Here is a 17,172-nt window from a genome sequence, read left to right as displayed (position 1 = left end):
TCATCTTTAAAAAATCTATTTATATATGATATGAAAAAGGACATTTCAGTGTTCCTTGAATTCATATTTTCTTTCCTGACTAATATAGTCAAGCATTTCTTTATAATTTTTTGAACAGATGAATATTTACATATACTTTTCTTTTCTTCTGTTTTTCTTTTTTAAGGATTGAGTTTTTTTACACTGAAATTGCTGGAGTTTATTTTGGTGTAGAGCGCATGATGAGGATCTGATTTGGTTTCTTCCAAAATGGCTCATCTATGGATCTAATACCTTGTATTGTCTGATCCACTGGGCTTCAGTTTTCCCATCTACACAATGAGAGGGTGAGTCTAGACATGGTCTTCAGCTCTTACTGCACATTAGAATCACCTGGGGTACTTTTTAAAAAGCATAGTTGCTTGGGCAACTAGAGTTTTTGTTTCAGCTGGTCTGGGGTCTGAATTGGAGATTTTTTTTCCCCCTCTTTTCTGGTCTTTTACATTATTTAATGTGTAGCCAGGTTTGAGAATGACTGAGCCACAGGACCATGAGGTCATTCCACCTCTAAAATCCAGATTCAATGGGAAACCACTGTGACACCAGGGGTCCCTGCTCTCCAGGCTGGTGGAATTTGGAGAACGTGGTGGGAAATGCGGACATGACCTCTCCCTCTTCCTTGCTCCCTGTGACACCTTCCAGAGCCTGCCGGTCCATGAGGACACTGGCCCAGCTCTGCTCCCTGTGAAGACTTCTAAGCATAGAACCCAATGATTCCTCAGACTTGGATTTCTACAAAAACTTGCCACAAAGAAATCAGGAGAAGAGCAAAGCTGTGTATGTTCCCTGTAGGGAAAAATCAGGTTCCGGTTGATTTTGCTGCTGATTTTTGGTCCATTACCTGTCCTTGCCCACCTTTGTAATCCAGGGATTGTCCCTGGTCCAGTATTTCTGCCATCCCTCACCCTCACTCATCCCAAATGAGACACAGTCTCCTTGGGAAGTGGTTTGCAAGCTTGGTTGCACATCAGACCCCGTGGGAAGCTGTAAAAAATACTGATGCTTGTGCCCTCTCCCTGTCGATTCTGAATTAACTAGTCTGCGGAGGGCTAAAAGCATCAGTGTTTTTATAATATTTCTCAGGTGCAGTCACATTTGAGATCCACTACCTGGCAGGTGGTGGTTGAACTCAAGCTGCATTTAGAGAAATATTCTTGAGAAAGAAAATCCTAGTCAAATTAATTTTTGTTTTTGGCAACATGGGGAAAGTGGGGGGTGAAGTAGATGGCCTGGTGTGGATAAACCAGAATGAAGGGCCATCCAGAGTCCCTCCTGATGGCAGGAGCATCCTCTCCGTGCCTCTCTGCTCAAGGATACAGGGGGCGGGGCAGGTCCAGGAGGACAGGTCAGATCTGCGGTTCATACACTGTGGGAGCAAGGTCTAGAAGTGGGGAATAGCGGCATGATTTCTGCCAGACTACTGCTTCCCCTAATCTTTGGGGTGGGCAGATGGCCGTATTCACTCCTCACTTCTCTCAGCCGCCCCCAGCTTCTTCCCATGAGAGTGGCCCCTGAAAAGAGTTCCTGAAAGGGAAGTGCTTGGTGTTACCTGTTTGGACATTCACAAAAAGAGGTCAGCAAACCTTTAAGGAGACAGGATTTTCCTTCAAATGCACCTAAAAAGCGTTTCCAGTGCCTTGGTAACAGTTTGCATTTTAGCCAAATATTTCAAAGATTGCCTTTCCAACTTGGAAGAGGATTTCCTTAACTTTAGGAAAGCTGGAATGAGCTATTGCCAAGGCAACCAATAGGCAACCCTAATATTTGGCCTCAGCCACTTTAACCATGCCCAAGTCAATTGGAGGGGTCACAGGGAGGAGGGAACCAGCCCTTCTAAGTAGCTCATCTCTGCTTCCATCCTACCACTTCCCTTCTGCTCTTCAGATAAAGGCCATTTACTTCATCTGACAGCTGGTTCTGCAGCTGTGGTGCAAACAGGCCCTTTCCTCTTTCATCTCCTGGTCTGAGACTGCTCCCTTATTAACTACGTGCACTGAGTCAGAGAAAGGGAGCTTTAAAACTGGCTTTCAGGCAATTTCATAGAAATCAATCTTTCCCATCAGCTCTTCCTGGATAATGGCAATAGCATTTTGACTGGCCTCTCTGCTTCCATGTTTACTCTCTTACAGGCCAGGCTCTTCACGGCTCAGCCAGTGAAATTTAAAACAATAATCATGTCATGTCACCCCCCTTGCTCAATTAGCAGGTTTAAAAATCTCGATCAAGATAAAATCCAAGCTTCTTATGAGGGAGGCCTATGGGGCCCTGTGACCTCAGGCCTCACTGGCCCTCAGCCTTAGCTCACACTAGTCCCCCCAACTAGCCCACTCATACCTTCCTTTCTGTTCTTTGTGATCCTCGTTTGACTATTTCATCCAGTCCTTCCTGGCTCCCCGATCTGAGTGCTGGTGATGCTGCGACAACCTCACTCTCTTCTCTAAACAGATTAACTCTCAGGTATTTCATGGAAAAATCCAACATTGACAGATATGCCCAAGATGACACAAAACGTGGCCTTAACATTAGATCACCTGGTCCTGGGAAAGGTGGGAAAAGAAAATGGGGAGATAAAATGGGAGGCCTGGGGGAGAGAAAAGTACATAAACTGGGTGCACAAAAGATACGAGGAGAGTTACTGATAATATAATATTGTTGTAAGATTTAGTCACTATGTATGAAATGGTAGATTAATTCTGGGTAGACTGTGATGAGAAGCCATATTGTATTCCCTACATCAATCACTTAAATATATACAACAAAAAAATACAGGTAAAAAACCAACAGAAGAAATAAAATGGAATAAAAAATATTAAAAATTAAAAAGACAGGAAAGTAGAAAAAAGAAGTAAAGAACAGATGGGAAATAAGGAAACAAAAACCAAGATGGCAGACCCAAACTCAACTGTATCAATAATTACAATAAACGTGGTATTAGTTTCCTAGCACTACCATAAAAAAATGACCACAAATTAGGTGGCCTAAAACAATAGAAATTTATTCTCTCACAGTTTAGGTGGCCAGAAGTACAAAATCAAGGTGCTGGGCACCACTGGCTCCTGGGGACTCTGAGGGAAAAGCTGTCCCATGCCTCTCTCCCCGTTTCTGGTGATTGCTGGCAATTCTGTGTTCCTTGGCTTGTATCTGTGTCACTCTGATCTCCTCACATAGTCTTCCTCTCTCTGTGTCTCTGTGCATGTCCTCTCCTTTTCTTACCAGTCATTGGTTTAGGGCCTGTTCTGATTTGGAATGACCTCATCTTTTTTTTTTAAAGATTTTATTTATTTATTTATTGGAGAGTGAGCGAGAGAGAAATAGCATGAGAGAGGAGAGGGTCAGAGGGAGAAGCAGGCTCCCCGCTGAGCCTGGAGCCCGATGTGGGACTCGATCCCAGGACCCTGGGATCATGACCTGAGCCGAAGGCAGTCGCTTAACCAACTAAGCCACCCAGGCGCCCTGGAATGATCTCATCTTAACTATCATCTGCAAAGTCACAATTTCCAAATAGGGTCACATTCTGAGGCTCTACGTGGACATGAATTTTGTGGGGACACTATTCAACCCATGTAAATATTAATGGGTTAAACACTGATTAAAAGGCAGAGACTATCAGGATTATAAAAAACCAAGACTCCACCATTTGGCACTTAAAAGGGATATACTTTAGGGGCACCTAGGTGGCTCAGTTGTTAAGTGTCTGCCTTCGGCTCAGGTCATTGTCCCGGGGTCCTGGGATCAAGCCCTGCATCAGGCTCCCTGCTCCATGGGAAGCCTGCTTCTGCCTCTCCCACTCCTCCTGCTTGTGTTCCCTCTCTCACTGTCTCTCTCTCTGTCAAATAAATAAAATCTTAAAAAATAAATAAATAAAAGAGATATATTTTAAACATAAGGACAGATTAAAAGTAAAAAAAAAAAAAAAGGAAAAAATACCATGCAAATTGATGTGACTGTACTAATATAAAAAAAGTAGTTTTCAAAGTAAGGAATATGACTAGAGATAAAGAGGGATATTTCATAATGATAAAAGGGCCAATTCATCAAGAAGACATAAAAATACTAAAAGTGTGTGCACCTAATAACAAAGCTCCAAAATATGTAAAATAAAAATAGATGGAACTGGAGAAAATAGAACAATCCATAGTTGTAGTTGGATATTGCAGTACTTCTCTCTTAGCACATTATAGGAGACGAAACCAGGATGATATGGAAGATTTGAACAACAGCATCAACCAACTTGTTATAATTATTATTTATAGAACTTTATATTCAACAACTGAAAAATCCAAATCTTTTCAAGCACACATGGAACATTTACTAGTGGACCTGGGCCATAAAACAAATCTCTTTATTTTTAATATGTATTTTTCAACGACTAATAAGACTCAACAGTTTTTCATATACCTTTGACTATATTCTCTGGAAAACTGTATTTTTGTGTCCTTTTGCAAGTTTTTTTTTTTTATTGGATTCAAACTGCATTAACCATAGGATTTTGAGCTTGCCACTTTGTCTGAATCTCAATTCTTTTTTCTATAAATTGTACGCTCATTCATTCATTCTTCATTCCTGCATCTGGCAAATATTCACTGAGTACCAATATGTGCTTCTATTCTAGATGCTGAAAATACAACAGTGAGCAAGACATAAACATCCTTTTTCTCATCAAGCTGACATTCTGATGGGAAAAATCACTGTCTATCTCATAGGGTGATGTCATGTACATGAAAGCACTTCTGCACTATATGAGTGGTTATGATTGTTACTATTTTATCTTTCAACAATGGTGTGATTAGGAGGACACTAAAATATCCTCTGTGTCTCTAAATAGCAACTCCAATGTTCTTGGACTTTATATTACTGATGTCTTTATACCAAATCATTTTATATAAGAAGGAATAACAAAATTTATTAAGATTACTAGCTTATTAAATGAACAAGTCATTCAACAGGACTCTTAAGGTACTTAGGTATTGGTTGAGTTTAATTTTTATGTCAAGACAAGGGTCAAAAAAGGCAAGAACATGGGGAAATTGCCAGTGGAGACCAAGCTGAAAACCGAGGCAACACCCACCCCCTGTGCTGAGAACTGGGACTGAAGAGAGAACAGAAGACAGAAGTCTTTATCCTCAAAAAGCAAAAGCCTCCACTGGACCCTCCAGTGAGACTGCAAGCCTGATGAAGGAACAAGATGGAATTGGGTAGATCACTGGATTCCCAGCACCAGCCACAGTGCCTGGCATACAGCAGTCGCTTAACAAATATTTGAAGCATTATTTAAATGCCTCCATTCCAGGTGTTATAGTTCAGCTTTAGCAGAAATCCCCCCATGGTGCTTATGAGGGGAGAACAGATAGGACTTCGTATCAGACTCCAGAAAACTGCACATGTGAACCAGATAACCAGCCTTTCTGGAAAAGTACAGAAACTACAAACTATCTTTAAAAGGCCTTTCTATTTTAGGGTCAAGTGTCTGAGGAGGAAATAAATTTCCAGAGACCCAGTGACATCAAAGATAGCATGAAGTAGGTCCTTAGGACCCAGGAATTGAGTTTAAGAACAGATCTCAGAGGAACAAATAATGCAATATACGTTAAGAAAAAAAAAAGAAGAAGAAGAAGGTAGTGGGAGGGGAAGAATGAAGCGGGGGAAATCGGAGGGGTAGACGAACCATGAGAGACGATGGACTCTGAAAAACAAACAGGGTTCTAGAGGGGAGGGGGTTGGGAGGATGGGTTAGCCTGGTGGTGGGTATTGAGGAGGGCACATTCTGCGTGGAGCACTGGGTGTTATGCACAAACAATGAATCATGGAACACTTCATCTAAAACTAATGATGTAATGTATGGGGATTAACATAAGAATAATAATAATAAAAAAAAAGAACAGATCTCAGAGGAATGTAGTTTTTTTTTTTGGTTCAGTTCCATTAGGTTCCATTCACCACTATAAACACATACATCAGGAATACTCAGTAAGAGGGAACTCATGCTTTGTTGCTCACATTTTAGTGAGAAAAATTGCCATTCGAAAGTTGTTAGCCACTTTTCTGCATTAGTAAAGATAAATCCCCTTGGGAAGAACCACTTGAACACTGACTTTAAATGACTCAGTTATAAACTATAATGGGTAAGGAGACAAACTTTCTTGGTAAGTCAACAAAGTCTGTCCCAAAAGACTCTAGGGAGTGAGTGGGCAAATTTGCGTAAGAGCCAAGGAGCTCTCTGGGAGAAATAATTAGAAAACTTCACCCCCCTCTTTTTTTATATAACGGCTTTATTGAGCTAGACTTCACATATTGTAACATTCATGCTTTTAAAGTATAAAATTCAGTGGCCTTTTGTATGTTCACAGAATTGTGCCACCATAACCACAGCCTAATTTTAGAGTATTTTCAATACCCCCACCAAGAAACCCTATACCATTAGCAATCCCTCCTCTCTCACTCCCCTTTGCCCTAGCACCAGGTACCACAAATTTATTTCCTCTACCTATAGACTTGCCTATTCTGGACATTTCATAAAAATGGAATCATGAAAAATACGTCTTTTGTTTTCTTGCTTCTTCAACTCAGTATGCTTTCAAGGTTAATCCATGTTGTAGGATGTATCAGTATTTTCTTTTTTTATAATTTCTTTACTTTTATTCATAGTTTTATCAACCGAGTAAGAAAAGGACTACCTTCCCTAGACAATATTGTTTTATTTTGCCTATTTTTTTATTGTAAAATATAACATAACTTAGAAATGACCATTTTAAGTGTATGGTTCAGTGGCATTAAAGCACATTCAATTATTCAACCATCACCACTATTCATATCCTAGAACTTGTTCATCATCCCATACTGAAATTCTCTACCCATTTTTTTATTTGAGAGAGAGCTAGTGGGGGAGGGGCAGAGAGAGAGGGAGAGAAGGAATCCCAAACAGGTTCCACACTCAGTGCAGAGCCTGATGAGGGACCCTGCACTCATGACCTGAGCAGAAATCAAGAGTTGGATGCTTATCTGGCTCAGCCACCTAAGTGCCCCAATGCTGTACCCATTTAATAATAACTTCCCATTCTCCCCTCCCTCCAGCCCCTGTAACCACTGTTCTACTTTCTGACAGTATATTTCACTCTTCTAGGTACCTCATATAAGTGGAATCATATAATATTTATCCATTTCTGTTTGGATTATTTCTTTTAGCATAATGTCTTCAAGGTTCATTCATGTTGTAACATGTATCAGAATTTCCTTCTTTTTTTTTTTTTAAAGATTTTATTTATTTATTAGAGAGTGAGTGAGAGAGAAACAGCATGAGAGAGGAGAGGGTCAGAGGGAGAAGCAGGCTCCCCGCTGAGCCTGGAGCCCGATGTGGGACTCGATCCCAGGACCCCGGGATCATGACCTGAGCTGAAGGCAGTCACTTAACCAACTGAGCCACCCAGGTGCCCCAGAATTTCCTTCTTAAGGCTGAATAATATTCCATTACATGAATATACCACATTTTGTTTACCATTTATCCATTGATAGGCATTTGGATTAATTCCACATTTTGGCTATTATGAATAATGCTCTAATGAACATTGGTGTATAAATATCTGAGTCCCTGCTTTCAATTCACTTGGGTATATATATATATATATATATACACACATATATATATATATACACACACACTAAGGGAATATAATTTATATGTATGTATATATATATAATTGCTGGATAATATGGCAATTCTATGCTTAATTTTTTGAGGAACCACCATACTGTTTTCCATAGCTACTATACTATTTTACATTTCCACCAGCAATGCACTCCACATCCTCACCAATACTTGATATTTTCTGATTTTGTGGATAGTAACCATACTAATGGGTGTGAAGTAATATCTTATTGTGGCTTTGATTTGCATTCTCCTAATGATTACTGCTGTTGAGGATATTTTCATTTGATCATTGGCCATTTGTATATCTTCTTTGGAGAAATGTCTATTCAAGTCCTTTTATCATTTTTGAATAGGGTTCTGTTGCTGTTGTTGTTGAATTGTAGGAGTTCTCTATATATTCTGGATAGCAATCCCCAATCAGATATGTGATTTGCAAATGTTTTCTCACATTCTGTGGGTTGCCTTTTTGATAATGCCTCTAATGATAGTGTCCTTTGATGCACAGAAGTTTTTAATTTTGATGAAGTACAATTTTTCTACAAAATTTTTCTCGTTGCCTTTGATGTCATAGCCAAGAAATCATTGCCAGATCCAATGTCATGAAATTTTTCTTGAACGAGTTTTGCAAAGTCTGTGTTCTCTGTCATATGCAGCCACTGAACACTCTGCTCAGTTGTCTTAGTGCTCAGCTGACTGGGCAAGTGATTTCCTTAAACGCCCCTTTGTTGAGTGGTTTTGCATGTATGTTGGAACACACATTCAATGATTATGCAGGAAATTTACAACTCTGCCTTAGCTTTTACTTCCTGCTTCACAAAGCCTCAAGGTCAGCTAAATGTGAGAGATTAGGGTCTTCTCAGATCTTTGCTGAGTATGCTCATAGCCCTGAATGGGTGTATGGCCTTCTAGATTCTCAGGAATATGCTAGGAGCTTTTCAGAGGCTGCTGTAGACATCTCACTCCCCAGTTTTTCCTTTTGAGATTTTTGCTTAGGGTCTGGTTAGTCCCAACTGGTATCATCTCCTCAGATAAGGACATTGTTAAACAATTGCTGCTGATTTTTGGGGGGTGGGGTAGGGTGGGGAACAAATGGCAAGGGATATGACTGTTTTCAGAGAGAAAATTCTGAGTGAAGTCAAATAAAGACGAGAGTGGAGTGTTTTAGGGAGCTGCCAGACAAAGTAGTGACAATTCTCTGGGGATGGAGCTTTTGGGAAGTCCCAAACCCTCTCTTCCCTCTCAAGTGACCCACAGGGTGGTTGCTTTTAACAACTGTGGTCATTACAAGGGCATTGGTTTTCAAGGTTGAGTAGCTGGGAGGCAGAGGGTGGAAATAGGGCTAGTTAGAATGCCACAAACCTTACTGTTCTTACCACAACCCAGCCTTTTTCTTTTCTTTTCTTTTCTTTTTTCTGGAATAAATGCTCCTTGGAGTGTTGCAAAACCTCAATTAATTTCTAGAGTCCTGGAATAGTTGGCTTTGCACATTTTTTGCCAGTGTTGTTTTTGCTTTTAATGGAGGAGCAGAATTTCAGAGGCCCTTACTCTGCCATTCTATGCATGTTTCAGCCCCTCTAGTTTTTAGCTTTGATACAACGCTGAGTGAAGAAAGGCATTATGAAACCACTCAAGGATGCTTCCAGGGGGAGAGGAAAGTTTGAACCAGTGATACTTAACTCCAGGTGTCACTGATGCTGGAATCCCTTCTGGCTCTGGGCACTGTTGAAGACAACTGGATGTGTAAACACTAGAGTCTGGTGCTATCAGGATTTTGAGTAATGGATCCCAGCCTGGGGTGAAGAAGTAAACCACCTAAAGGCCAATATACATAGGCCATGTTTAGCTCACTTCCGTAACATCGAGGGACCTTGTATAATCCCTGGAGAGAATCAGGCCCATAGAAACCCATCTATAGCTGAATCAGCCTTATCAGGCAGGAGACCTGAAGATAGGAAATGAGTCTCTTAAGATGACCACTAAAAATGTAGAACCTAAATCAATAATTCTAAGCAGAAATCCAATAAATTTAAACAATTTTAGTCAGAACCCTGCCAGTGAAGATTGAATAGATAAATAACCATAGTGCTTAGAAGACTATTGGTTTCTCTCTCGATGTGTTTGCCTGATGACACTTTACAAAGTCCTGGAGCCTCTCCAGAGTTGACCGATGCCGTGTACATGTGGCAGTGGGCCAGAGTCTGGCCATGGACAGGGGACTCGTATCATAGCGGTTACCACCTGCTTGTCCTTCCTCTGTTCCAGATGCTGTGCTTCTCACAACAGAATCTGGGATTGGTGCTGATCCATGATCTGTTTGTTAATGGTTCCCGACAGTAAGTATAGAAATCAACAGTAAATATTTAAATATTTTTGTAGCAATTTGACAGTGCTGCCATTTCCAAGCATGTGATCATTGTTTAAACATTTTATTTTTGTTGTATTTTATAAAAGTTTCAGTCTAGGGTTGGAAAAAAAAAAGAAAACGCCAAAACTGGTCCTTCATTCCAGATAGTTGAGAAACACTGTTCTATAATGTTATTTGCATTTCACAGACGAGGAAACAGAGAAGCTTAGAGAGATGAATTACTTGCCCCAGGTGACACAGTTAGCAGGTGGCTGGGATTTGAACCCAGCTGACTTGACTTCAAGGCTGAGGTCTCAGGGGCTGTGCTGTGAGCCCCAGGACACTGCACTTCACCCCATCGACAATGGACAATTGTTTGGCCTCTGGTTGTGGCAGCCCTTAGGAACCCCCTCCCCCATTTAATGCCTCCAAAGCCCCGTATAGAACTTGAGCTCACCTATCACTGGGCAGGAGGTAAGCAGGGGGCTGCCAGCAGGGCCTGGCGCTAGGGTGGAAGGCTGGGGCATAGGTATTTGTGTTATTAATCACTTGTGGCCAGGAAGCCAGGGTTTCCAGCCACAGAAATGTGGGTCTAAGCACTTCACACTAATTACCATGGTTTCACAGCTGTGATCAATTCACATTTTCTCACTTTGTGCTTGAGCCTCGTCTGTGGGGACTGATGTGAAGAGGTGTAAAAATAAGTTCTGTTTCCAGCCAGATTAATTACGGGCTCGGCTAAGGCCCCAGAGCGACTGCCTGGGCTGTGAGATTGACTCAGCCCCAGGTCCAGCTGCAGGAAAGCCACGCTGGCCTGAACCGGGCTGTCCGAGGAGGGAAAACGGGGGCTGAGCCGTGGCTAGCTCTGCCCAACACCCAGTCTTGGCTCTCTCAGTGCTGCCTACACGCAAGTGCCCTTCCTCCCTTTCCCCACCCACCCAGCTGAGTCATGGGCTGGGAAGATGAAAATGGGGCAAGGTCTGTAAAATGCCAAGGCCAGGATGTGGAATGTAGCGGATGCTCAGCAAAGGTGGATGTTATTGTTATTAGTGTTATTTATTTTTATTGTTACTAATTTTTGTAAACATCTGTCTTCTACTCAACTCTGAGTTCCTTGAGGGCAAGAACTGTTTATTTTCTTTTATTGCTGGGACCCAGCATGGTGCTATGCATGCTGTAGATGTCCTATAAATGCTTGTTGATGAATAAATTACTTGATTAAATTGAATCCAATTAACATTATTTCCTCCTTATAACTAATTCATTTCACTTGTTACTGGCTTCCTTCCCCATAATATCCATATCCTGTAAATAGCTAATTAATTCCCAGATGGGCTTGCCCCACAATTTGTAGAAAGCCAAGCTCAAGTCCGTTGGTTAAGCAAGACATCTTTCAGTTCAGTGGTGGCCCCTCTCCCCTTTTAATTCATTCCCATACATTAATTCAATCCATAATCATTGAGAGCCTGTTTGGATTGGGCCCTGCGTCAACAGCAGGAAGGACAGCTGGGAAGGACACAGTCCCAGACATCGAGTTGTGATCTGATTGGGTGAGCATGCAGGAGGGCCCTGAACCGGTGCTTGAGGGGCTGAGGAAGAGGTCCCAAGCAGAGAATGGCTCTGCTGAGTGTTGCTGGATGAACTGGAGGAGGTGAGTGGGGCTGGGGAGGTGAGCAGGAGCCAGGCAACGAAGGCCTTTTTAAGTCTTGATAGGGAAATTGAACTTCATCTGGGGACAATGTGGAAAGCTGGAGTGGTGGGGATGGGGTGGGGAAAGGTGGGAGCTTTACACTCTTGGATTTGCAGTGTAGATAGCTCACTTTCACCACAAAATAAGGGATGGACTGGAAGGGAGAAAGCCTGGAGGGGAGACACAAGTTTTGTGAGGTCAGCTTTAGTAGGCTGGGTTTGCTTCTATAGAAAGCCTGAAAATCCAGCACCCTCTTTGTTGCCACGGCCTGAATTCTGACGGGCCCTTTCTACTGAACAAACAGCTACACAAACCCGGATCCAATCCACAAAAGGCTTAAATAAATTATGTATGTCAGTACTCCAAAAACTAGCAATATGGCCCTGCGTATTTCACAAGGCGGTGAGTGAAGGGGGGTTAGAGGAGTCACACTGTGTGTGTGTCTGTGTGTAAGTGCGCACGTGGATGCACTTGTGTCTACAGAGGTGGGGAGGTCTCCTTTTATGAAGGAAGTAGACAAATCTTGGAGACAGTGGCATTTATTGCATGAAATCTAGAGAAGGGGCAGGCAAGAGTGCTGAGAGCTTATCAAGCTAGCTAAGGACATGTTGAAGACTGGAGCTTTCTGTGACATGGAGGGCACTGGCGCGCTGTGAAGTCAGGGAGGTGAGCAGGCACGGGGTGTGTGCTGGGGGCAGAGCACAAGTCAGTGTGTACTCTGGATAAGTGATTTTTAAGCTGCCAACTGAATTATGAAGTTAAGAAATGACATCTCTGAGAAACAGCTAATCAGGCTTGCGCATTTGACCTAGACGCAGCAGAAGTCACAGGTGGTGGGTAAGGGGTGAGGCTGAGTGGTATCTACGGTCTCGTGTGCAAAGAAACAACTGTGGGTGAGAGATGTAAATGACGTTTTCTATTCCTGCTGACAACCGGGGATCAATACACTGAAAATGCAATTGTTGGGAGGAAATGTTTTTGCTGAAACAAAGTCTTCCTAGGAATTCGTGAGGGTTCCCTCAGGGTGTCCCAAGGGAGCAGCTTTCTGAGAGCAGGGGTCCCTGGCCCTGCTGGGAAGGAACCCGGCAGGACTGGTGGCCACAGACCCTGTCTGAGTGGTCAGGCTGGTCCAGATCACCTTGCAACAACGTGGTCCCACCGGAGCCTGCAGGAAATCAGCAACCATCAGAGCCAGACACAGCGGGTAGGGCACCTCTGAACAAAGGTTTGAGCTAGCCAAGAATGGGAGCTACTATGATGATGAAGATGTCCTGAGCACCAGCTGTGGGCCAAGCACTGAACTAAGTGTCTGCCTTACCTGATTTTACTAATTCCTCAGAACAACCTTTTGAGGTCAATACTAAGGACATCCCCGTTTTGCATATGAGCAAGCTGAGGCTGAGGTAAGGTCAGTAGCTATTCAGTGTCACTGAAGGAAATACATTCTGGGGTATCTGTAGCCCTCAGCCTCAATTTCCTCCTCTTCACAGCCTATGGAGAGATGCTTTCATGGGGGAGGGTGGGACTGGATTTTCTGCAGCAACAGCTCCATCCATGGCATAGATTTCAGGGGCCATCCTGGCTCTTGTCCTGATGTCCTAGCCACTGTGCAACACCCACCCAATACATTTCCTTCAGGCTGGAGTTAGCCAGAATCGGCTTCTGCCCTGGTGACATAGCCACGGGCTGGCGAAGCGTGGGGACTCGGGTCCAGGCAGCCCGGCTCCAGAGCGCGTCCCCTCAGCCGCTCCAGACTGCGCCCGTGGGCAGTGGCAGGCACCGAGCTGCCTCTGGGGAACACGCAGCATGGACACCAGGGACTCTGGAAGGGGTGATGAGGCCCCCTGAGAGGTGACCGGGAGCCGCTGCTTCTCTGCCCAACAGTGTGCATCAAGGGCCAAGAGTCCGTGTTCCCAAGTTCGGCGCTCACCATTCCCGCTGTGCTGACATCTGAGGGGAGCGCAGACGCGGCGGCGTTCGTTCCATGTCCTGATACTGTGGGAGTGCTCAGGCCAGGAGTTCAGCTCCCAGGGTGGCCTGTGGAAGCCACAACCACAGCCCACCCTTTCTCCCCTCTAGCCTGCTCACAGACTCCTTCGGCTCCTTTGCTTTCTCCCTCCCGCTCCTCGAAGGGCCCGATACCAGCCACACAAGCTGGGGTGAGGTGCCATCCATGGCCATGCTTTCCTCTCTGCAAATTTGTCCTGGGAGGAAGGGTTCCATTCCCAGGTAAAGGAGGGTGAAGCTTCAGGAAGTAAGTGAGCGAGACTGGGTGGGGCTGGGCGCTGCAGTCACATTTGTCTGGGAGGCCTCGGCCCATGTCTCCCTCTCGATGGCTACCTCTAAGCAATTGCTCTCCACTGATCTTGGCTTCTCTGGTTCCCCTGACGATTGTTCCGCCTTATTGGCCAGATCAGCCACATAGGCAAGCCAATTTGGTCAGGAAAATGCCAGCCTGATCATTTTCCAGTCTGGTGTGTTTCCTTGCCCAACCAGGGTTTCTTCCATCTGACTGCATTTTTTCCTATTTTTCCTGGCTTGTTACATGGCTCTCTGGCCCATCTTGTGGGCATCAGGCCTCCTGGAGTCCTGAGTTCAGCGCCCTGGGAAGCCAGTGAGGGGGCCCCGGGGAGAAAATGGGGCTTTTAAAAATATTTCTGTACTTTAAGAGAGAAAAAGGCATAGAATCTGTGATTCAGTGAACTTATTCAGCAATGTGGAAGAGATTAGTTTTTAATTACTTTAAACTTGAAAAGCAAAATAAATATTAATAGACCAAAGCAATCAATTCATTAATCTTATAATGCCAGGGCGCCTGGGTGGCTCAGTTGTTAAGCATCTGCCTTCGGCTCAGGTCATGGTCCCAGGGTCCTGGGATCGAGCCCCGCATCAGGCTCCCTGCTTCGTGGGAGGACTGCTTCTCTCTCTCCCACTCCCCCTGCTTGTGTTCCCTCTCTCACTGTGTCTCTCTTTGTCAAATAAATAAATAAAATCTTAAAAAAAAAATCTTATAATGCCATTTCTTTTCACTTGATACAATATAATTGATTACATTCTAGTTATTTTTTATTTCATTTTTGAATAGGTGATATATGCACATGGTTCACAAACCTGTAAGTATAAAAACTTACACAGAGATATGTTTCCTTCCCAACCCTGCTCCTATGTGCCTTTCCCCATCAATAACCACTACTTAGAATGTTTTTAAATGACTGAAATCAATCTTGCAAACCAATATTCATCCTCCCCTAGGCTTAGTTTTAACTTAATTTTATCCCACAGATTTTCTTATATTATCTTTTGAGATGATCATTTCTTTAAAAAAAATTAAAAATACATGTTACATAACTAAGACTGTGTTGCCATCTTTAAAATTCTTGTCTCTGTTTTGTCTTGTTTTGTTTGTTTGTTTTTTACAAGCCATTCTCCACTGATTTCAGATGATCTGATAAGAGCTTTCGTGTCTCAAAATCCCAGAAAGATTTGTTGAGTGTCAACCTGGATCTTAAGATACATGTAGTAAATGATCAATACCATGGGAAAACTTAACCAGGGTGGCATTCGAATGTTAAATCCTAAAAAGAATTTCTGGCTAGGCATGCTCCTTGTCTGCACAGGGTCTCAAACTGTCAGTTGGAGTGTGTTCTGTTAGACCAAAAAGAAAGATAACAGGGGCAATGGTCTCCTTGGGAAACGCTTTCAACTCAGATCAGCACCACCACATACCAGGTGCTGTGCCAGGTGCTGTGAAGGGGAAAAAATGATTTTGAGGTAGTTTGACAGCTGGATATTTTGACTTGGGGTGGCCATGTAGAGAAAGAGAGAGAATGTTAGAATAAGAACAATAGAAGAAACAATGTCCAACTCTAGCCACATCTTCGAGTCGCCGAGAGGAGCTTTCTAAAAACCACTGGTCCCTGAGCCTCACATCCTAGATTTCTGATTTAGTTGATTTGGAGTGGAGCCCAGGTATGACTGTGTGTTTTTTTAGCTCCTCTAGGTGACTCTACTGTGTAACCGGGTGACAAACCACTACTCTAAGCTCATTCAAGTCCAAAATATTCACCTTGGAACTGCATTGAGATACAAAGACATGGGAATACCACTTGTATACTGCAAGTGTCCTATTAAAGGCCTCAATTTACTTTGCTATCAGAGAGTAAAAGTGACCAAGAAAAATGGTTTTCCCCTGATGTATCTGGATAAAGCCCTCTACTATTGATTTGAACTTGATTGTATACCCTGGAGCCACAGTTAAAACTGAATCAAGCAGTGCAGGACCCAGCCCCCTTACAGTTTGGCATAAGAGGGGTAGTCCTGAGCTTCATGGCTGTCTTGCCTCTAGACTTCTCTCCCTGCTCTCCTCTTTAAAATGATCACTACTTTCTTTTCTTTCCATCTGAAAACAAATTTTCTGTTCAGAGTTCCCAGCAGCACAGGCAGGACACCACTTCCTAAATTCATCCCAAAGTCACATCATCTTACTCTATGCACGGCTCTGAGGAGATAAATAAAGCGTGTGACTTTGTTTAATCCAGTGTTTCCCAAGCTTATTTGACCACGTAACACTTTTTGTGTTCAAGAAAGTGAAGTAAGATGTTCCAGAGACCCAAGCTTGCATCTTGAATGAAACTAGTAGGTTAGCAATCTCCAAGGTGACCCTCGATGATTCTCACTTGTGATATTTGTGGCCTGTGTAGTCTCCTCCCATGCTGTGTGACCAATGTGAAATTGAGCAGGTGGTGGTGTGTGACTTCCCAGGCTAGCTAATAAAGGGGGTTGTGGCTTCTGCCTTGTTTTCTTGGGCACTCACTCTGAGGAGAGCCAGTTGCCATGTTGTGAGGATACTCAAGCAGCTCTGTGAAGAGTCCATGTGGGAGGGAACTGAGGCCTCCCATCAACAAGCAGCACCAACTTGTGGGTCAGCCACCTTAGAAGCAGATCCCCTAGTCACAGTCAAGCCTCCAGCAGATGGTAACCCTGACCGACATCTTGACTACAACCTCATGAGAGACTCTGAGCCAGAAGTACCAGCTAAGATGCCCCCAAATTCCTGACTCACAGAAACTGAAAGAGAATAGATGTTTATTGTTGTTTTAAGCCACCATGTTTTGAGGTAATTTGTTATTCAGGATTGATAACTAATAAAATTGGGATTTTACCCTTGGGTCCCAGTTTCCTCATCTGTAAAGCAGAAATAATAGTACCTTCTTCGTACAGTTATCATGCCTTTTTTTTGTTGTTGTTGTTGTGCCAATTTTTAAAGGAGAAAATGCTTGACTGATAGTATGTGATCAATAATTGGGAGCTATTTGGGCGCCTGGGTGGCTCAGTTGGTTAAGCGACTGCCTTCGGCTCAGGTCATGATCCTGGAGTCCCGGGATCGAGTCCCATATCGGGCTCCTTGCTCAGCAGGGGGTCTGCTTCTCCCTCTGACCCTTCCCCCTCGCATGT

The 17,172-nt window shown here is 43.4% G+C and overlaps 1 protein-coding gene across 1 annotated transcript in view; it reads right to left on the bottom strand.

Moving 5' to 3' along the window:
- LOC135361460 (uncharacterized) overlaps window positions 1–17,172 on the bottom strand; it is a 69,246-nt gene that overhangs the window by 19,544 nt on the left and 32,530 nt on the right. Inside the window, exon 4 of the mRNA XM_064577484.1 lies at window positions 2,374–2,576. Coding sequence (XP_064433554.1) covers window positions 2,374–2,576 — 203 coding nt within the window. The remainder of the gene's footprint in view (window positions 1–2,373; window positions 2,577–17,172) is intronic.

Source organism: Mirounga angustirostris, unplaced genomic scaffold (genome assembly GCF_029215605.1).
Source record: "Mirounga angustirostris isolate CCGP_5_RB_7025 unplaced genomic scaffold, mMirAng1.0.hap1 SCAF_13, whole genome shotgun sequence".
Classification (NCBI taxonomy): domain Eukaryota; kingdom Metazoa; phylum Chordata; class Mammalia; order Carnivora; family Phocidae; genus Mirounga; species Mirounga angustirostris.
This window is presented reverse-complemented; position numbering and strand designations above follow the sequence as displayed.